Source organism: Urocitellus parryii, chromosome 8 (assembly GCF_045843805.1).
Source record: "Urocitellus parryii isolate mUroPar1 chromosome 8, mUroPar1.hap1, whole genome shotgun sequence".
NCBI classification, from domain to species: Eukaryota; Metazoa; Chordata; class Mammalia; order Rodentia; family Sciuridae; genus Urocitellus; species Urocitellus parryii.
Window position 1 is genome coordinate 27,727,469 of NC_135538.1, and position 23,346 is coordinate 27,750,814.

A 23,346-nucleotide genomic window follows, 5' to 3' on the forward strand; every position below is an offset into this window, starting at 1 on the left:
AGGGTCTTGCTAAATTGCTTAGGGCCTTGCTAAATTGTTGAGGCTAGTCTTAAACTTGCAATCCTGCTGCCTCAGCCTCCAGAGTCACTGGAATTACACGCATGTGCCACTGCACCCAGCTTCCTTGGAAAATATTTTCTCACCCAAACAAGACTTTTCATACTAAATTCAGTTTTATTAATAATTACTCAAAACATAACTAAAGTAAAAGCCCTATTAAAATATCACTGTTTGTATTTTAGTATATTTAGTATTAAATATACTAAATATATTTAGCATACTAAAATATATTTAGTACTAAAATACCTTAGTAAGAATTAAACAAACATGGAAATGCAAATATTCTTCTTAAAAAAGAAACCAAAGACAACTACATTGCAATGCTTTCCTAATGTCAGTGGTGAAGTCAGGCAAACCTCTGCTGCAAAGTAAAAACTGTGCTAGGGTTACAGAGACATTTATATCTAAGAAAGGATAGAATATTAAACAAATCTTCCATCACTTAAAGAACTAAATTGTACTTCCTGCAAATGTTAATAATTAGCATCTATCGTTAGCCTCAATATATCGTGGTTTGATGAAAAATGTACCAGAATTAAAAACAACTGTCTCAAAAGATGAATCATTTGAAGATGCATAGGAGCTCACATTCAACCACATTTCTTATCTATTTACTTTGACTGACCTTTTTTTGTGGGTAAGGGGAACTAGGTAAAGTTGAAATGAAAGGTTTGTGAGACAGAGTACATATTCAGCTATACTATCTGTTTACTTTGGCTGACCTTTTTTTTATGGGGAAGGGGAAGAAAGAGAAGTAGCTCCCATAGAAATCTCTCTGCTAATAAACATAAGGATCAAAAAAGCCCATCAACCACACCAAAGCTAAAACACTGACTATATAAAGGCAGATCCCTTGAGAGGGACTGTGACAATGATAAAAGGAATTTGTACGGCTGCTTTGTTAAGATTCCACATTAGCTATAATCCAACTGAGGATCTTTTTCTTGATTATAAGAACTTTATTTTATTTTAAATTAAATGTTAAATATCACACTATTAGAAAGCATTACTAAGAAACATTCAATGTCTTATTTTGCACGAGTAAAGTTTACTTTTTTCTCAAATATTTTTACTTTGAAAATTATCAATCTGCACAAAAATTCAAAGACTAATATAATGAACACCATATGCCCTTCATCTAGCTCACAAATTGTCAAAATTTTGCCACACTTTTTAAAATCTTGTCTCTCTACAAATATACCTACAAAACAATATTTCTGCTGAACCATTTAAAAATAAATTGCACAGACATTGCATCTTGAGTTATCACTGTGATTTTGCTGTTTTTTAGCAATTTGACCAGAACCATAGGAACATATTTATAGTGATTTGGTACTAAGTACAAATTTTGAAATATATACAAACATGTGTATACATATATATGTATACACATAAATGAAAATGATAAGGAAACTAAAACTTATTGAGTGCCTAATATGGGCTAGGAACTATGAAAAGAATTTCCACATATTGATATTTAAATCTCATAATAATATATTTTATGATAGAAGAAATAAAGACTCAGAAAGGTTAACTGGCTTTATAGAGATTAAATATAACTAAATAAAATAAAATTATATATTAAATAACTAAATATTTATTATCTATAAATGTAAAATATAGCTGGTAATGGCAAAATCTAGAAATTTAAATTAAAGTTTTCAATTATACATGCTGCCTCCCTAAGAATTAATAAACATGCACATAATAAATAGTAATTTAGAGGAAAGACTTAAATTGATTGAAATGAAGTAGAAGTAGTCACTTGATTATGGATTTGCATAAAATGCCCCATACACTTTCAACTCTGTGTAGTGTAACCATTCTTCTGGCTCCTGCTGCACCATATTCACAAAGCTTGCTTCCCTATCTCATCTTCCACAGTACCATAAAAAGTCCTATTCACAAAGCTCCTCAGTGGCTGTAAGCAATATAATTGTCTAATTAATATAATGTTAGATAAGGCATGAATGATTAATATCTCAACTCTCCCTGAGGTACTCACCTTTTAAAATAGGAAAGTTATTGTTACTACTAGCATTCTCATTTAAAACATCGGCTATTTTTTGAGCACTAAGTATGTGCCAAGAACATTTATACATACTATTTCATTTTATCCTCTGAACATCCCATAATGCAGGTATCATTTCCTATATTTCATGGCTAATATATTGAGGAGGCAGCCTTTCACAAGTCTTATTGACTCAAAGGCCCATATGCTCATCACACTAGAAAACAGATGTCTAATCTACAAATTTTCCCAAAGAGCAAGAGAGGGGAAAGCACTATTAGGGTCCCTTCTTGCCCCTGCAAGAGGTCAGTTTCTATTCTTCACACTTGAATAAATCCTATTCCTTTCACTCTTGGGAGAAAACAAAACAAGCACAGAATGTGGAGAGACAGGGCTGATCCTAGATAACTTTCTACTCCTACTTTGTATTTCTCTTCTACCCCTAAGGGTAGAGGACAAGAAAAGGCCAGGTGGAGGCTGATTGCCTTTGCTGTTATAAAATATAAATGATTACTTCTTCATTGAAGAATAGAGATGATATGGGCCTCAAGCCCTAAGAGATGATCTTTTGTCACCAGCTATTCTGCCATTAATACTGACAACAGAACAAACCCTTATATATAGCACTTTCTAAGTGCCAGCATTTGTGTATGGTAACTCATCAAATCATCACAAGAGTCCCGTGTTGTATATACTATTATCTCCATTTTACAGATAAGAAAACTGAGCCATACAGTTTTAAAATAACTTGTTCAACTTTATATAGCTAGTAGAAGACAGTCTGGCTCCACAGTCTGTGATACCTAGGAATATGCCAACCTGTAATTAATCCATTAACTATGCCTTCCATTACTTCATAACTAGATTTGTAAGTATGTATCTACACCAATTTGACAGGCTTAGGATTCCCTTAAACATGCTTCTATTTCTCCCCAAGCCTTCATTTTTACCATTTCCTCAGCAAGATATTCCAATTTTTCTACTACAATGGCTAGCAGGTAATATTCTACAAATATATATTAATTTTATGACAGAGCATAGCTGTACAACTTTGTAACTGAAAAGTGGTTTAACATTTGAAACATTAATATTGAGAGTATAGGCAGAGACCCCTATCATGCAAACTGTGGATAAGTACAGTTTGATTATTACTGAAATTAAAATTCTTTTCATATTTTTCTTGCCGAAAAAAATGTTAGTCTAAAAAAATTAAGTGCTTCGTTTAGAATATTACTACCAAAGACCATGGATAAAAAAAAATGTTTATTTTAAAAGTTAGAATATTTTTAAAAGTATCACAAACCTGAAGAGTGTTAACTATGAGGCTAAATTGATCATTTTAGCTTTATCAATGTATGAAAGTTATTAAAGAAGCATTTGCTACAATGTGGAACTGCAAAAGTCTTCTTCCTCATGAAAAAACAACTGTTGTTTGGTTGTAACACATACCTGGCTTGCTGATTTTGGTTTTAAAATCTACTTGGTATGGGGGCTGGGGTTATAGTTCAGTGGTTGAGCACTTGCCTAGCATGTGTGAGGCACCAGGCTCAGTCCTCAGCACCACATATAAATAAGCAAAATAAAGGTCCATTGACAACTTAAAAATGTTTAAAAAAAAATCTACCTGGTATGAAACTAAAACATGCACTCAAAATTCAAATCATGCTTATACAGGGTTGGCACAGTAAACGTGGCCTGGCAGGAATAAGAAGTAACCTAATCAAGAGTGTATCAGGAGAAGGAGACTTAAAATCTATGATGATAAAACTCATAGGAATACGGAGAAAATTTACTAAGATACATTTTAGATTTAGTGTTACCTTGGGTGAAGTTTAGAAAGAACTAAGGTATGCAGATACTCCTCAACTTATGATGAGGTTACATTCTAATAAACCCATCGTAAAGTGAAAATGTAAGTTAAAAACACATTTACTACACCCTACTCAACACTCTAGCTTAGCAACAGCACACTGTAGAGTATCCACTACTTCTCCTCAACATAGTGGGGTGACTGGGAGCTGTACCTCTGCAGCTGCCCAGCATAGAAAGAAAGTACTGTACCATTATCAGGCGACCTTTCCAAACCTAGTAAAAGATCAAACTTCAAAATTCAAAGTATGATTTCTGCCAAATGAGTATCACTCTCATATCACAGTAAAAACAAAAAAATCTTAAGTAGAATCAGCATAATTCAGGGACCATCTATATTGTTATAAAATATATTCCTCATTAGCTGAAGAGAGAGAGGCTATTTTTCATAAAGCTTGAGTTTTTATGTAACCTAAACCAAACTACACAATTTAAAACATTAGGTTTTTTTATATATATATATATATATATAATATATATAATATATATATATATATTAGTTTTTAGATATTTATTACATATTCAGTGAAACACAATATAATGAGCTACTGTATTAGTAAAGGATACAATACATACACTCATCTATCATCAGTTTCAATATAACACCTACCATGTGAACTATTTTTAACTGAAATTTTAAAAGTTTCAAAAAACTAAACAAAATCTAATCATGGGCAACTCAATATAAACTCAATATAAACTATATCTGAAGAACTTGTATTATAAATATTAGCTACCCAAAATCTAAATGAAATATCTGTATAATTATCAGTGCTAAAAATTAAACCACTTATTCCTGGTCTTATACCTTAAATCTGTTTTCTTTCTGTTAAAATCATTTTTCTGGCACTAAAATATCATCAATCCAATCAGATTTAAAATTCTTCAGAGGATAAATTTAACTCATATCACATGGGGCAAAAATCTACCAAATGTACCTTTTTTGAACTTTCCAATCAATGGTCACCAAACACAAATAAGGAGAGACTAGATTCACACAAGCCATTAGTACGATTAGTCTTACTGTCTATATGCATTGAGAGTTACAAATATACATATATTTATACACAAAAAAATATTCAAAATGAAAGCTTGTCAAATGACTTTGTTTTTCTTTTATTTTTATTTACCTTTTTACAGGAAAGTCTTTGATAATCCTATATTGAATGATCACTACTGGCCACTAATACCTGGGTCAAAAGCTCTTAAAAGAAGTCACAGCTAGAAAAGGATTGTTGGAAATTATTTCTTAGAAGGATATGTGAAAAAGCCTTAAGCTAAAGGTGGATCACCACGTTCCAGGGGAAGGAAATTCCATGACAAAGTATAGGAAAGACCAACGGAGAATCAGAAAAGAAAACCATAAAATTCCTGGAACAAAAGTTTTCAGGAGGAAGATTTGATCAACCACGTAAAATACAGCAGCAAGGTCCTGAAGTATTGACAAATGGACTGGATTTTGTATTACAAAAATCACTCATGGCTTTATCCAGGGCAATTTCAGTAAAGAAGGGCTGAAGCCAGTGTGAGGTTGGGCATAAATACAGATATAGCCTTAAGTGTCTAAACCTATAAGCTTTCAAGGGTCTAAGACCTAAGATCTGAAAATTAAAAATAATTTCTTAAACTAAATTCACAATTTAACATCATTAATTGATAAATTTGGTTTTCAGAAATATTTTCTTCTTGAAAACAATTTCTATATCAGATTTTTTTACTTCATAAGAATTCCTGAGTATGCATGATGATTGCCAGAAAATCATAATTAATCATTCGTGAGATAGTCTGCCAAAGCACTTCAAAAGCAAAAGTTAAAAACCTTTTCAATGTACCTAACCCTGTTTAAGCAGTGAGGCAGATCCATTTTATAGGTTCAAATTTATCAAGTAAGACTTACAAAGCAGACAACCCTGGGATGACAAAGGCCCTGAAAAAGGCCTGCTGAATGGAACCATAAAGGGACCTTAAAAGCTGGCTAAGAAGGCAAGAACAGTATAAGACAGAAGAAAGATACAGCACCAATGGAGAAGCTGCAGACTGAAGAAGTCAAGAGAGTCACAGAGTGATGATAAAGGAAGGACAAGAGGTGACTTTGTAGAAATGCAGTTCTGAAAGCAACAGGAGTATAAAGGATTAAGAGCACCTGTGCCCAGGGGTTCCAAACATAAGAGGAAGAATAGAGAGGTACAAATATAGATAAATTTGCAGATTTGATTGGAAACTGAGATTTGTGCTTGAGCTCTACAATTATTTTTTAAAAAGAAGTAAGAGATAGTCTTTTGCTAAAAGTTCAGGGCATAGGCTTGGGAAGGTAGCTTCAAGGCAAAGGTTGGGAAAAGTAATTAAGAATTAGCTCAGTATTTTAAAGCATGACTTCTTATATAATTCTTGTGATCACTTTGTGAGCTTGTGGGAATAGATATTACTAATTTCAATACAACATATGAAGAAACTCAGACTCTTAAGTTATATACATATTAACTTATTGAAATATCTTTTTCAACTAAACATTAAAGATCTCTTATTATTTAACTATACTAAATTTTTCCATATGCTTACAAATATAATTCTGGTAACTTTGACTTAGAACCACAATCATCTACCAGGAGTACTAAACATCTCTCCTTCAATCTCTAGTCTTAAAAGACACAGCCTACATCTTAAAAGCAAAGAGCAAAGCAAAAATGTGAGGCAAAAATTGTGATGATTTATGAGTATACTAGTACCTACAATATTTTAGAGCAGTGTAGTTCACATTCAGTTTGTATCAAATATTCCTGAGAAAATTTTTATCTGCAAAAGTAAGGTATTTCCTAACTGTTTATTTAGGAATACTGACATGCCTAAATAAAACAGTGGATTAAGATCATAGTGACAATTACAAAAAGAAAGTATGGGGTAGTCATTTACTAAGTCTCCCTTTTATTGAAAAACAAACCACTAAAGTGAATTTAAGATGTCCCTTGATTGACAGGGCTCCCAAATCAGAAAGACCCAATTAAAACTGTTAAGAATACTAAAAGTGAGATCACCAAAAGATCAATACCCAATCTCAAATTGGTTAAAAGTTCTATGATCACTTTCAGAGACCTTGAAATGCAAGACCAGATTCTCTATGTGGAAATCCCTTTTGATCCTACTGTGACTTACGTGAAAGAGAAGATTCTAAGTTTTCTCTTTACCCTGTTTAGCCTATACATTCACAGTCATCCTCTCCTTCTACAGTTTCTGAGACATACTGCTTACTGTTCCCTTCTGTTTCTGGTGGGTTATTCCTTTCTTCCCTCCAACATTAATTCCCTCCTAAAAATACAATCTTTTTGCTCTGCTTTCTTTATTATTTTTTTTCCCTTTAGTATATTCATTTTCATGGAATGAATGATCAGCCTTCAAACCCCCAGCCAAAGATCTAGCTCCACAGTTCCAGTTTGGAAATGTCTGGCATAGACAGAGAAACTGACAAATTTCTTCCTGTCTGTCATGTTGCCATTCTTTGGCTCCCAAGCTTTATAATCAGTCCCCACTATTCTATACAGACTATTTAAAAACAAAACAAAACTTGGCTACAGTATGATTTCAATTGAGAAGTAGAAGCATCAGTGTGATTATATTTCCTAGTTTGTCTGTCTTCTTGTATTGAATCAGTCAAAAAAAACCAAGTTAGGGCATGTAATTTCTCTCAAAGCATTATTATAATCTGTTCTATTAGAAGTACATTTTATCCAAACAAAGTTATACAGATTCTACCTCATCAAATACTGACTCAGAAATAAAGGAAAGGAGATCCGGGTAGCTGAAGCAATAAAGCCAATACAAATTTAAAACTCTTTGTGTATCTTCACAAAAAACAATCCAGAACAACAAGAAGAACAAATAAAACTACACAGAACACAGGTCTTCAACACATCTAAACTTCAAATTACCTATAAGAAGAAATATAAATATAATCCCACTGAGCTGTCTCCCATATTCTAGCTACAAGCCTTTGTGAACAACAAAGGCAGTCCAGGAAAGAAGGAATAGAACAGAGAAAGCACAGAGAAGCCAGAATCAGGGCTAACACTGATCTGAAATCACTACTAGAAAGAAAAGGCTATCACATGAATGAAAATACTGAAAAGGATAATGTAGACTGAAGTACAGATTTAAAAGTAGAGAGAACAGAAAGAGATGGGATTAAAAAGTTAATAGTTAAAGGAAAAGGAAGATTAAAAGGCAAGAAGGACACATATTGTTAGTAAAATAAATATGTAATCTTTCAAAAAAGTGGCAAAGTTGCTACTTGGTATTTCACAATGAAATGTATTTAAAAACCACTGTACCTTACAGTGAAATCATAGGAGCAAGAGGCCAGCACTGAAGCATGAAATGGTGAAAACTAAAACAAAACACACACACACAAAGGTTAGCTCTAATTACAGTATGCTAGATCCTATGGTCATTCCATTGTAATAAATTTAAGTTTATTCAGTGCTGTCACTTAAAATTATGCTTTCCTGAACCTTACATGCTTAAATTTCAGGAAAAAAATATCTTTTGGTCTTTTAAGTTTTCATTTCTAGAAAAAAAAGTTTATTTTTACATTCTCCAAAGAAAGCCATCCCTTGAGTTTTAGAACTTATTTAGAATAAGTGTTCCCAAAATGTTGCTGTTCTATAAAAGTTACATATAAATTCTTATTGGCTATCCAAATATGATTTTACAAATATGAGAGTATGTGACAGTACATTTATATGCAATAATTATAGAATTTACCAACTTTAAAAATACATATTATCGCTATAATGACAGATATAAAAATAAATATTTAAATGTTAAATAAAAACACCTTTAAAATAATTTTTATGTTATTTATAACATATGTCTAATGGAAACTGCTTTCAAAGATACAAACTGCAAATTTAAAGGCAAATAACACCTTCAATATAAGTAATAAACATAGTAATATAGACTGCCCTTTGCAATTATATTTGTTCAGTATTTATCTTACTAGCACTTTATGTATTTACTTACTTATTTTTGTGGTGCTGGGGATTGAACCCAGGACCGTTAGCACACTAGGTGAGTACTCTACCACAGAGTTACACCCCAGACTTATAAGCATGCTACTAGTTATATACATATATAACTACATTTGAATAGTATTTTACAATTTTTAGAGCACTTTCATTATATTACCCTATTTCATTCTCAGAACCACTCTGAAATATACATAAAAATATTTTTCAACTACTAAAATCTAGGGTTGGGAGTATATTCAACAGTAGAATACTTGTCTACCAAACTCAAGGGCCTAGATTTGATCCCTAGCACCAAAAAATCTACTAATACCATCCACACAAGACTACCATTAAAAAATAAACAAAGCAACTCAGACATGATTCAGCATGCCTGCAATCCTAGGCATCAGAAGGCTAAGGCAGGAGGATTGCCAAGTTCAAGGCCAGCCTGGGCAACTTCTAGCAGGACCCAAAACAGAGTATCAAAATAGAGTAAAGATGGATGGGGATGTAGTACAGTGGTACAGTGCTTGCCTAACATGCATGAAATCCTGGGTTCAATCCCCAGTATTGCGAAAATAAAGAAAAGAAAATTAGAAAAAATAAAGCAAAACAGGGGACTATGCCTCATATGTTTCATGAAAGCCAATAAAATTAAAAAAAAACTAATTTTGGCCTGGAGCAGTGGCACATGCCTATAATCCCAACAGCTCAGGACACAGAGGCAGGAGAACCAGAAGTTCAAAGCCAGCCTAAGCAATTTAGAGAGGCACTAAGCAACTCAGTGAGACCCTATCTTTAAATAAAATATGAAATAGAGCTGGGGATGTGGCTCAGTGTTCAAGTGCTCCTGAGTTAAACTCATGAACCCCCCACCCAAAATACTAATTTAATGGAAATTTGGAATTTAAAAAATAGAAATGTATAGTTTTCTTATTGAAAAGATCACTAAGGTAATTTTTTTCCCTGAATGTAAAAACATGAAAGAATTAAAATTGGGAAATGTCATTTAAGATGTTTTCCACAGTAATTTAGAAGAACTTGCATAAATAAAAGCTGAGAACTAACTTAAGTTACTTTATAACAGATGAATTTCTTGGGAGCAGCACAAAGGAGTTACCTCATCCTTTATTGTTTGGAGAACAGAAAATTTTTTATACCCCACACATTTGTGAACATTCATATATGTCATCATAATATACTATTTCCCACTGAATGGAAAATTATAAAGACTGTAATACTAAAAGTAAACTACTATAGTAAAAAGTGTTAAAATAGTATCTGCTTCCCTCTACCATACTCTTCTGCCATGATGGAGCTGGCTGGACCTCTGAAACCTGTGAGCCTTAAATAAATTTTTCCTCCTCTACACCTGTTCTGATCAGTGGAAAAAGCTGACTAAAACACTTATCATTAATTTGGTAACAAAAACACATAAAAAAGAATCAATAACCCCCACTCCTAAACACCAAAACCTTCTTTTATACATGCTTCACTGATTCTATTTATATTTACATTTTTGCTCTACATATAAAAGGACAAGATAAAAACTTACTTTCACCCTCCTAATAGCATAGGTGTGACCAAGAAGTTCAAACACCGGTTGTCGCACATTCCTTAGGTCCCAGCCTCTCAAACTACAATCTACTGCTCCTGTCACCAGCAAATTCTAAAAACAATTCAGAGAAAAGTATATTGTGACATTTTTGCAACTGAGCAGTACTAAGGCTTCCTATTACAAACAATATCTACTTTCTGCTAATTATCCATTTCATCTCAGGAGTCATTCTTGTAAAAATGTATAATAAGCATAGAAAGGAATCAAAATAGACATTACATGGCCAAAAAAAATTAACCTGAGAGAAAAGAAACTTAGAATGCTTTATGTCTATAATGGAATACTATACACAGAGATAAAAGCAGAGTCTCTATTGTACTGTAGATTTTTCCAATTCACTTTTAGTAGTAGTAATAAATACATAAAAGATTAAAGCTTATTTGACAAGTCAGTCCACTTTTCTCTTCAAAAGATTTTCAACATCCTCTGAGATCATAAGAAGTATTAAAAGGCAGGAGGCCAATTAATTTAGGACTTTTTGAAAATGTAAAGGGAACAAATTAAATTTTTATGTTTTTCTGAATCCAAATCCATCACCATCCCCAAATCTGTTGGGCCAAGTCTTAATCTGATCAAAACTCAGAATCTATGGAGAGAATCATCTATCACATCAGGTTTTACAAATTCTGCTATCTAAAGCCCTAATGAACCCAGAGGCCTAGCTAAACAGAACAACTGCTGGATCCACACTCAGCTTATCCCACATCCACCACAGCAGCAATTCACTGTCTGAATATGTTGGGCTTTAATATAAGATCATTTGAGGAAAAGTTTCAATGATTAAAAAAAATTTAATCTGTGACATTAAAATTAATGTATAAGTTTAATCAAATGTATAACAGCACCTTTTTTAGAATTCCTAAAATTTTTAATTTTCCTAAATGGAAAATTCATTTGTAATGGGAGAGATTAAAACTGTCGTCATTAGCATTAACATTTTTATTTAAATCAAATATTACTGAATATGTATTATATTTTCTTTTCTGTTTAAAGAATTCTGTCAATATCATTTTTTTTCCACTTTCAATAATTTTAACTTTCAAAACTAGGGAAAAAATAAGTATACATTTTATCTATTTTTCACAGTTAACAAATCATTTGAGGTACACAAGTAGCATATTAACACATTTAATACACTCCTATGTAATTCATACGTTCATATGGTTAACTGAAGTTCTGTAAAAAATTACACAGTGCTATCTTACAGAAGCATGAAAATTGTGTTTAAAGGCGAAGATGAAACAGAAAAATTTTAAAGCTGATACAACAGTCAAATTAAAAATCAAGTTACAAATAGTTCAGAGGTCTGAGTGGGAAAGTGAAAAAGAAGGCAAAAGATGATACAAAGTGACAGGGTTAAAAGCAATCAAGAAAAGATTACATAAATTGTAAAGCACTTTCCCAAAACAAACAAAGCTGCACTGTTGAACTTTTGAGAATTTGTGTTTCTTATTTTGCTTGTTTTATGAGCACTTACAGCCAATTAATGCTAATGCGGGTCAGTCACAATCATTAATTAGATATGAAGGGACTGAATTTTACTTAATAGTTCAGAACACCACCAAAATCCACATAAACAAAGATAAATAAATCTTGAACATTTCAACATCTGAAAGGCCAGAAGCTCAGGATAGAACCACACACAATACCTCATTGTATTTACACCAGTCACAGCTCAAAATTTCTGTCTGATGTGCTGGAATCACAATTCTGACTCCTGTTGCCTTCATATCCCAAATTCTCAGAGTCTGATCACCTGGTAGAAAAGGAAGACTTGATCACTTTCCATCCATCATCACACCATTTAGCTGCTCAGTGACATAAGGAGCTCATGATGATAAATCAAGTAAAATTACTTTTATTACTTTCATTCTTACAATATTTCCATCTTTATATGTTTTTTAAAACCATAATAATGCATAGGAACTACTAAATGTAAAAGATTACAAAAAGTAATGTAACCATGATAATGCTTTTAAATCTATTCAAAGAGAAAAATTTTAATCTCACACTCAGACAGGTACAATAATGATTAACACTCAGTCACACTTCTTCCCTAAAACCCTGAAAATCCTCATGCCCAGTAAATAAAGTCAGCACTCTGTACAAGCATATTATACAAGAAACAATACAGTAACTGTCTTACTGTTAAATACAGGGAAAAGTCTACCAAGCCAAGCGAATAGAGTTTTTTTTTTTGTTTGTTTTGTTTTTTACTTTTAGGTGTTTTTGTTTGTTTTAGTGCTGAGGATTGAACCCAGGACCCCAAGCATGGTAAGCATGTACTCTACCACAGAGTCATACTTCCAACCCAATACTTTTAGTTTTTATATATGCTACATTTTAATGGGTGAGCTGGAGGTATACTTTTTCTTTGGAACAAACAAACTCAAGAATTTTAAAGATTATACCTTAATCTTTATGCAAAAATTGGCTTACATTGTTTAACTGCACAAAGTCACTCTGACTAAATGTTTTATATGCTGTTTGACTTCAAGTTTTCTGAACTACAAGGAAAGAAAAAATGATAGAATGAGTAAAATCTAGAAGTATATACATTTACCTCAAAAGTAAAATATAAACAACAATGATAGTAGAAGCAAGCTACTTAGGCTCTGGCATGAGAGCAAGTGGGGGCTCATTTATAAGTGTGTGATTTTGCATAGGGTATATACTATCTCTGAGACTATTTTTTCATTTCTTAAAAAAAACACAGGGTACAGTACAAGAATTTAATAGAATACAATTTTTGTAGAGCACCTCGCATGGTCTCTAGCACATGGTAGATACACACTCTAATATGAGATATCTAAAAATGCTAAATTTTAAAATTATCCTTAACTTTAAAATTATCCTACATGTATTTTTCCTATATATCTAATTATGAATCCATGTTATATGGCTAAATTTAGCTACTTTAGACATTTTTCCCCCCTGGCTTATTTGGAAGTTGTTAAAGAAAGATAAGAATTAAATTTGTTAGTACTAATGAAATGTAGAGGTTAAGAACAGGGGCTTTAGGGTTCCAGAACTTGGTTCTAACCAGTTTGATCATTTGGTAGTTACTTAATTCCTCAATTTCCTTACCTATGATAAAGTATCTCTTACAAGACTTAAATGAGATAAGGCTTCATATGGTTCCAGATATATGACATATCCTTAATGATTGTCTAAAAGCTGAAAAAAATGCACCTATATTTAGAAGTCATCTCTGTCCTTCCAAATAATAACAGCTAATATTTATTGAGTGTTTCCTATGTGCCAGATGCTGGTCTAAATAGTTTATATATATATTAACTTTTATGAAACAATACAAAAACTATTATGAAACAAAAACTATAACATAAGTAATTATTATAACATTTTACAAATGAGGAAACTGAAGCATATGGAGATGAAATGACTTACCCAAGATACTAAGCAACAGAACCAGGACACGCAAGCAGAACCCACTTGGTCTGGCTCTCCGGTGTGTGCATTTTACAACTAACTACACTGCCTCCTAATGTTGCCATAGAACAAATGTCATAGTCAACAATGCTGGCTGATTCTTGTGGAATTACTGTTCTGTTATTTTTTATCTTTCTTTTCTTTTTTTTGAAACATGTTGTCATTATGTGTCCTAGGCTGATCTCACATTCCTAGACTCAAGTGATCCCCCATCTCAACCTCTAGAGTAAACTAGCACTATAGGCATGTGTTACTATACCTGGCTTCTATGTTACTTTTTCTCTAAATTGGGAGAAAAATATTTTCTTTCTCTCATATATACATAGATGATATTTTGTAGACTGTCATTTAGAAATAAAATATAAGTGTTACAGATAAAATTTCAGTGCATTTCCAATCCCACTTCCTACTCTCCCTGCCTAGAGGCCACCACAAGCATGACTTCAGCATGTCTGCTTTAGTCTATGTTTTGTAATACTCTTATAGATCCATAAATATGTACTAAATTGCTTTGTGTGTGAAATTTTTCCTTCTTTAATTTCAAAACACCAATCTGCTACTTTATAAAAGGCTGGAAAACACTTTTATAGGTAAAAAGTAACTAACATTTTTGGCAGAGATAAAAGGGAATGAGCCAAATGGAAATAATTTTGAACTGATATAGGCTAGAGCTTAAAATATCTTCATGGACCTTAAAAATAACCACTATTTCCAATTTAGCCACTAACTAGTGGAATTTGTTTCAGAATTCCAAATACCTTTGATTAAATGACATTTTTTTACTTTCCTCAGCCTTCAGTATCTACAGCAGAGTGACATGTGAATATCTAGCATCAGCCTCTGAACAACCTCTTCTCACCAAGTGCTTCTAAAAAGATTTACAGTTCAACACAGGCTCACACCAGCCAGCAGCAAGTCCAAGCAAAGCCAGCTGTAATATCTCATTCCCTGTTTGACCACAGCCAGCAGGTCAAAGAGGGGTATTTGGGATACATGTTTGTGTGTGTGTGTGTGTGTGTGTGTGTGTGTGTGTGTTTCTGAAATATAATTGAAAAAAGATAATGCTAACCACTTTCTTATAGTAGAATTTACAAATTTAACATTCAGAAGCCTCTGGGTCATGTGTCTCACTGCAAAGACAAGTTACCAAGGACAGAGAATGTGTCATGGGGCAGTTCAAGCATCCCTTCCCTTTCTAGGATATGCTTTCAAAACATGTCTCAATGACTTAAGACAATTCCAGTACTATCACTTACAGGCAAAGGAGACCACTTATCATGGAGATAGTGAATGGTATTCTCCCAAGTTTCATCTCTACAAAAGCCTAGCCCCAGATAAAAACATCTGATTTGGTCTGAAGCTTCCACTAAAACATACAAAGTGTACAAGTGATGCTTGTTCACTTTCGAAACTAATATTTAATACTACACCTGAAACTATAAGGTCTGATACAGTCATGACTAAAGCACTGCCTAAAGTCCAATTATCTTGTATTCACCTGATAATTACATTATCTGAAAGTGTGAATTTCCTTAAAGTACCAATGCATTACAATGAGTATAAATTAGGAGATGACGAAGTAACTTATTTTAGCACTAATATGGCTGAGTTTCAAAAGAATCAGTGTCAAACAAAACAAAGAAGACACAAAAGTATAAAGAAGGCAACATTATTAATCTATGCTGTCAGAAGGCAGACATATTTACCGTGGGTGGAGTGTCTGGGAAGGGAAGTAGTGACTTGAAAAACAGAAGGGGGTCCTCTGGTACAGTTCTGTTTCTTGGACAGAGTGCTGATTGCACAGATGTGCTCACTGTGAAAATTCATCAGGCTGTATACATAAGAATACATGCCATTCTGTATGTGTGTAAAAGATTAAACAACAGCACAACAAAGGCTGGGTGAATGGCTACTCTATTTCTCTTGACACAATATTATAGTTCTGAACCATCATATTCAAACAACAGTTTTTAAAGTCAGTTTAGGTTGTCCCTCTAGTGCAGTTAACCGAAGGGACACAAAAATGTAAAGACTGCTCTGCAGGAGCTAAGACTTTTAATCACTCCTATGGTTACACATTTGGTACTCTGTCTTCATCTCTCTTTCCTAGGTAAAAGAAAAGACTTTCTAGCCAAATCGTATACTGAATGATTCATTCAACTCTTTCAGGACATCGATACTTAAAATCACATCTTCCAGACAACTGGCCTTTCATCATCAGCCAGACGTTTATCAGAGTCCTATGACATGCCATAGACCCACCTGAATTACCAGCTTCTCTTTATCATTTGCAGACCTGCCATTGGTAACAGAACCAGAATAGGAAGTGCTGGCTTTTACTATGTCTAATTCCAAATTGCAGTAAGTAAGAGGAAATTAGGTAAGAATAATGAGTACAAAGAGAGTGAACTAAGTACCAAAAGGGTACTTTTGGGCACCAATGATTTAATTGAAATGCCAGATGCCTATCAGATGTAATATGACTTTTTCTTACAGTAGAATGAGGTTTATTTTAACTACTGGCTAGACCCCACACATTCAGGCATGGCTATAACTTATGCAATTATATGGAGTCTGTAAAAGCAGTAATTTAGTTTTCATGGCTCAAAAGAAAGTTTGCTTCATATTAATCCTCTTTATATAAAGAGCTCAAATATTCTTCTTCACTGGACTAGTATGTTATTACCTAACTGTGCACTCCATATTCTCTAGAGCAAGATACTTTCAGCCACTGCTCAGAGTTTTCATTCTCAGAAAAGCCAAGATTGCTTATTCCTGCAGCACACATGCACTGCAAAGGCCATTCTGATCCTTTGCAAATATGCTCTGTTCTATCCACATCCCATCCCTTGGCCTCCTGCCCCTCATCTCCTAACAATAGGTAGTTCATAGGTAGCAGCTTAGACACTACTTCCTCAGGGAAGCATCCCTACCAAACAACCTTAATAAACTCAAGAGTAAATAATGTTTCCATAGAATTCAAGGAACTTGTGTTACATAAGGAGGTAACATTTCCAGAGCCATGATGAAGTATTACTATCAATCTTATTTTAGAAATAATGAAAATATAGAGGTCAAGTAGCATGACCAAAGTCACACAATAGTGAGGAAAACAGAACTTGATCCCAGGCAGTCCAGCTCCAAAGTCCACGTACCTAATCACTGTGTTAAGTACCTCTCCTGCAAAGAGCTTCACACCCCTTACCATCATGTGCTTCTATTTTTTTCTTAGCATCTCTCTTTCTTACTGGACAATATGCTTTAGGAGGACCGCTCTATTTTTTTCCTCACTTTAATCTCTTATGCCTAGTAAACAGATATTCGATAAATATCTGACTGAACCTGACAATGTCCCTCTCAACAATCAAAATAAACCTCGGATCTGTTTTTAAAATTCTTACTAGATGTTTATTAAAACTCTTATTATATTGTTTTAAAACATCTTACTAGATGGTTGCTCCCATATCTCATGTAATAACAATCAAAAATATTTTAGTCTTTGCCTGTGAAAGGAATCCAGTTATAAAAGATTATACATTTATTATACATTATACATTTCCTATTATTTTATTCTCTATAAAAGAATATACAGTCCTATAGGAAATGTATGAAAACAAGACATGGCTCGGTAAGCAATTTTCTTGTCTCCCTTGGAATGACTGGCACAATAAGAGTCTACTGCTTACTACACCACAACTCCTTACAAAAGTTCTGCAGAATAGAAAAGAAACTTTAAATCTTTTCAAATTTATGAAACAGGCTACTATTTGAAAAGCATCATGAAGGACTAAGACAATAAAATGGCAAATGTTTGGGGCTGGGGGTGTGGCTCAGTGGTAGAGCGCTTGCCTAGCATGTGTGAGGCACTGGATTCAATTCTCAGCACCACATATAATAAATAAAGGTCCATCAACAACTAATAAAAATGTTAAAGAAAGAAAATGGTAAATGTTCAATAAATCAACCTTCCAATGAGTTTTCAAAAAATTCTAAACAGCTTTATTATATCCAATTTCACAGGGAAAGATTTTAAAAGGTTTTGTTGTGGTTGTTTTAAGGAACAGATTTTAGAGCTAAAAGGTTCAATGCTTTATTCATTAAATCCCTTCTGATTTATTTTAAGCCTTACATGTACCTAATTTAACGAAGACTGGCCTTCTAGAATCTACCTACCTACTTTTACTGAATCAGATTCACTCTTTCCCTCCTCAGCACAGGTAGTTTAGGTATTGCCTTCTCCCATTTTCTGTTCCCAACTGCAGAGGCTAAACCAGACCTAAGTGAGTCAAAACATTTCATCCCCTTCCTTGGGCAAAGTGACTGCTGCAGAGACATCCACATGTACCTATCAGAACCAATGACAGAATATAAAACTTTGAATGTCTACAAGAGAATCTCTTCCTTTCCTACTGGAAAAAGCTAGAAAGGATGTAGGGGTTGGAGCTTTTGCCATCATGCCAACATATGGTACCTGACACCAAACCAATAACAGGAGACAGAGACCTACATCTAACCAGCCTCTAAAGCCTAAGCTAGTTCTAGACTTTTCAACTGTGTCAGAACATAAATTATCTTCTTCCTTAATGCAGTTTGGGTCAGAATATTTTTCACTTTTAATTAAAGAAGTCCTGGATAACATGACTACTATTTGTATTTCTAACATAACACATGAAGCTAATATAATTAAACAGAAGCGTCTATGAAAGACCACTTTTTAAGATATTTTTAAGTTGTTGATAGACATCTATTTATTTATTTATTCATTCGTTCATTTATTTATTTATTTATTTATACATGGTGCTGAGAATCGAACCCAGTGCCTCAGACATGCCTGGCAAGTGTGATACTGCTGAGCCACAGCCACAGCCTGAAGGACCATTTTTTAAAAATATTTTTTAATTGTCAATAGACCTTTATTTTATTTATTTATATGCAATGCTGAGAATCAAACCCAGCACCTCACCCATGCCAAGCAAGTGTGCTACCACTGAGCCACAGCCACAGCCCCTGAAAGACCATTTTTATATATTACCCATTTTCCCTGTATGAGTAGTTTAAAAGTTAAGTATTCAGATTATACTGCTCATTCTACAATTAATCTTTTTCTACTGTTCAGTCTCATACACTGAATATTCTATGTGCAATATCCAGAGTCAATAATATATAGTGCTTCACAAAAGCCAATGTAAAAGGAAGAGATATGTGTGACTTAGTTCAAATAAAGGCCTAATAGACACCATTCTACAGATGCTTAAATAAATGCAGCTGTATTAGTTCATGATTTTGTCACCAGATTTTATATTTGGTCACAGGCCTATAAAGAACATGGTTAAAAACAAATAAACATGGGGTGCAGGTGTATCCTTGTGGTAGAACATGGGCTTAGCATATTCAAGGTCCTGGGTTCAATCTCTAGTATCCAAAACAAACCCCCCCCAAAACAAATGAAGGCAATTTTAGAACTTTAAATGTAAACATAAACAAAACTGCATATCAATTACAGCAAGGTAGAATAATTTTTTTAAAACTCTATCAGTAGTTTAAGTTTTACTTTCTGGTATTTTTCCAAATATGCAAAATTATACTTATTATTAAAATTAATTCACTGTGAATGCTGCCAATTATCGCCCTCAGCAGACATACCTTTACTTTTACTATTGTTGAAGGTGGACATTTTTTATACCACTAATTCCATCCAGAGTTTGAAATGACCTCATTGAAATAGTACATATAAGGCCAAGGACATTCCTCCCCTAAGAAAATTATGTGAATGTAAATCAAATTAACATTCTATGTTAGGGCTTTTCACCAATGGTAAAAAATATAAAAAGGCAGAATTTTAAAAATTAAACTGAACTATGGTCTTCTCACAGATCTGACTGACTACATGCATGAAATTCATCCTTTACGTTAAATTAAAAGCATAAAAGATGATTAACTCAAGTTATAGACATAGGTTAAATGGTTAATAAATTCAAAGTATATTAACATTGCTGTTTACTTAATATATATACAGCCTATGGTTAGCTGTGCCACAGAAAAATAAAATATCAAAGAAGAAATTCAGACCTAGAAAAGGAAATATAAGTAGGAACAATATTTTAGTGGTCTCATCCTAAAAGACTTGATATTTTGGAAAAGATTTAATTCAGATCATGGATAAGAAAGTTACAACTCAGATAACTTAGAAATTCTTAAAAGTGTGTTAATTTCATAAGTTCGCAGGTAAACTACTCTTCATTTTAGAAAATGTTCATTTTATCAAAGAACAAAATGTTTCTTAAATTAACTATGGCTCCATACATAGATATTACCATTATTCACAATTAGAATGTCAAAAAATTGCATAAAGTGGATATATTTGTTTGCATAGAATTTACCTCAAAGTTTTTATTTGAGTGTCTTCAACTTAATAATACTTCCAGAATTCACAAAAAATTGGTTATTTTTAATTTTAAAGTTAAAAAATAATAAAAATAATGAAAAAAATTTGTCATTATATTTCCTACGGAAACTACTTGTTATGTTCTGAATATGAAGTGTCCCCCAAAATCTCCTGTGTTAATGCAGGAATGTCTGGAGGTAAAATAATTACACTGTGAAAACTGTAACATAGTCAGTCCATCCTGGTTTAAATGGACTGGGTGGTAGCTGTAGCAGATGAGGTATGCTGGAAGAGGTAGACCACTGCAGGAATGCCCTAGAAAGGTTCATCTTCCCTGTAGCCCCTTCCTCCCTTATCCTCCTCTCTGCCTCCTGCCCACCTGGAGGTAAGCAGCTTCCCTCCCTCACGCCCTTCCACCATAATGTTCTGCTTCACCTTGGGCACAGAGCAATGGACTCATCTGACCATGGACTAAAACTTTGGAACTACGAGCCAAAATAAACTTTCCCGTCTCTAAGTTTCTTTTCTGTTGTTGTTAGGTAGTATGGTCACAGCAACTAAAAGCAAACTAAACACCATTTAACATAATTCAAAAACTCAGGGCACTGACATAATTTATTATCAAGAATGGAACACATCTTACCTAGTGGTTGCCTATCTTTGGATACTGCATAATTAAATAAGAAGATAATGCTAGAAGTACACTATTTCTTCCTCTAGTTATTGTCTTATTTCCTCCTCTAAACAAGTAACTGTGCATAAAAGCTTCCAATTATTTACCTCCCCTCAAGGTTTTATAGCAGGGGTCAGCAAACACTCTCTGTAAAGGGCTACACAGAAAGTATTTTTGGTTTTGAGAGGCATTAGGTTTCAATAACTACTCAATTCTGCTACTACAGTGTGAAAGCAGCCAGACACAACATACAAATGAATGGACATGGTTGTGCTCCAACAAAACTTTATTTATAAAAACTGTCAAAGAACCATTTTGACATGAGGCTAGCAGTTTGCCCAGGTGTGCTCTATTTCAAGATTTCTTCTACTTAGTCTTCCCTGACTCCTCTGATTTACTACAATGGCTTTGGTTACCAATCATGAGCCAAGGACACAATTTTTATTCACAAGACCAGACTTTTTAGCTCCAAACTCAACCTCTTGTTGACAACCCCCCCTCCAATCACACCCCCTGCATCTCACAGGTTCAATACTGTTCTAAGACAAAAGATCTTCTCTTTCAAATTTATTATCTCAGTTATGACATTACCATCCACAAATCTGTCCTTGCCAGGAAACACGGAGATATCCTTTAGGACTCAGATTCATTGATTCATTGGAAAGCAATTTGAGTCTCAGCTAATTGTTTTAAAGAGGTTAATAAAGAATGAAAGTTCTTAAGAGCACCAAAGAACAGTAACATGTTCCACTTTTCTCTGAATTTAGGGTACACAGTGCCACCTAATGGGGAAAAACAAGGCCACCCTCACTGCAAGTAAAGTTTTTGGTAAATTCAGATTTGTTTACCTGAAGCTGAAGCAAAACAACCAGGGATATGAGGAGACCAGATTGTGCTATAAATGACACTTTCATGACCTCTAAAGGTGCACAGAGACTTTTCAACAGTTGGATCCCACTACAAATAAATGAATAGATTAATTATTTAACAGAGATAAATTCAAATGTATGCTTTTACATATATTGCATGTACAATATACCATATATATTTGCATATACACATATAATACACGTTATCTCAAGGCTTTAAGATCTATTTTCATAAAAAGCAAGGTGGTCTTTAAGGGGCCAAAATAATCAATGCTAAGCTAATTAGGTTCTAGCCAAAAGACTAGAAAATTTTAAGTTCTAATGTTCTAATATAGCTTTTAAAAAGAAAATCGTTCAATTCTTAAGTTACAGAATAATACTTTGGAAAAGAAATTCAGTAGAAGCACGGGGGAAGAGAGTTTTTGTTTTTAAATACAATGCTGACATACCACTTTGATAGTCTGATCCCATGAGCCAGACACCACAAGCTGTTCACCTCTGGTTTGGCTCCAATCAACACTATATACCTAAAAACATTTAATGTGTTTAGAACGCATAACAATATTAAATTGAATATTATATTTTATCTCTTTACAATGATAGCCAGCTAGAACAACCAATTTACTTTATTAAAACATCAAATAAAGTCCTAGCCATCTCAACACGATGTTTGAGAAATGTCTATACCTCCATGCATACTCCTTGTAGATAAGACTCCAACTGCCCTTAATATGATTCTACAGGATATTTCCAAACCTTCTTCACTAAAACAAATTACACATATTTTTAAACCTACCAACAAATCATTGTTTGCAGCACCCATGAAGAAATGTCAAAGCAGATTAGAAAGTTACTTGTCTAAAAAAAAGCTTGCCTGGTCAATGTTTATCAGAAAGCATTAAAATTCAATTAATATCACTATCTGGCCTTTCTTTAAAAGATAAAAAAAAAGCTTATAGAAACCAGGTGATCCTTTCAGATCTCTTGGTAAACAGCTTTATTTATCCACTGCCACTATTATCTTTCACTGCTCTCAGTGAACCATTTCAAAACTTACATATGTGCATAATTATACTTGATGAAAGTAATCCTGACATGGACCTGAGTATATGTCATTAAATATGACCAGCTAGAGGTTATTTTGAATCTTAAAACTCTTAATTTCCACATATACATAGGAAATATAAGTGTATGGGATTTACTGTGATAAGTAAGGGTTACTTGCTGTCTGCTTCTCAGTGCTATATACTGAGTCATGTTAGAGCCTGATGAAAAAAAAAATCAGTAATACCAATACTGCCTTTACAATCTGGATGTTTTGTCACTTAGATATGAAATCTTAAAAAGTAACACTTAGGGAAACATAATGACCTTAGCATATGGTATCTACTATATAGAAGTAAAGATTAAA

The 23,346-nt window shown here is 33.5% G+C and overlaps 1 protein-coding gene across 1 annotated transcript in view; it reads right to left on the reverse strand.

Annotated features, from left to right (window-relative positions):
* Pex7 (peroxisomal biogenesis factor 7) overlaps positions 1–23,346 on the reverse strand; it is a 64,359-nt gene that overhangs the window by 25,094 nt on the left and 15,919 nt on the right. The window contains exons 4-8 of the mRNA XM_026391868.2: positions 22,385–22,462; positions 21,915–22,023; positions 12,208–12,314; positions 10,496–10,609; positions 8,263–8,318 (exon numbers count right to left, since the gene is read on the reverse strand). Coding sequence (XP_026247653.1) covers positions 8,263–8,318; positions 10,496–10,609; positions 12,208–12,314; positions 21,915–22,023; positions 22,385–22,462 — 464 coding nt within the window. The remainder of the gene's footprint in view (positions 1–8,262; positions 8,319–10,495; positions 10,610–12,207; positions 12,315–21,914; positions 22,024–22,384; positions 22,463–23,346) is intronic.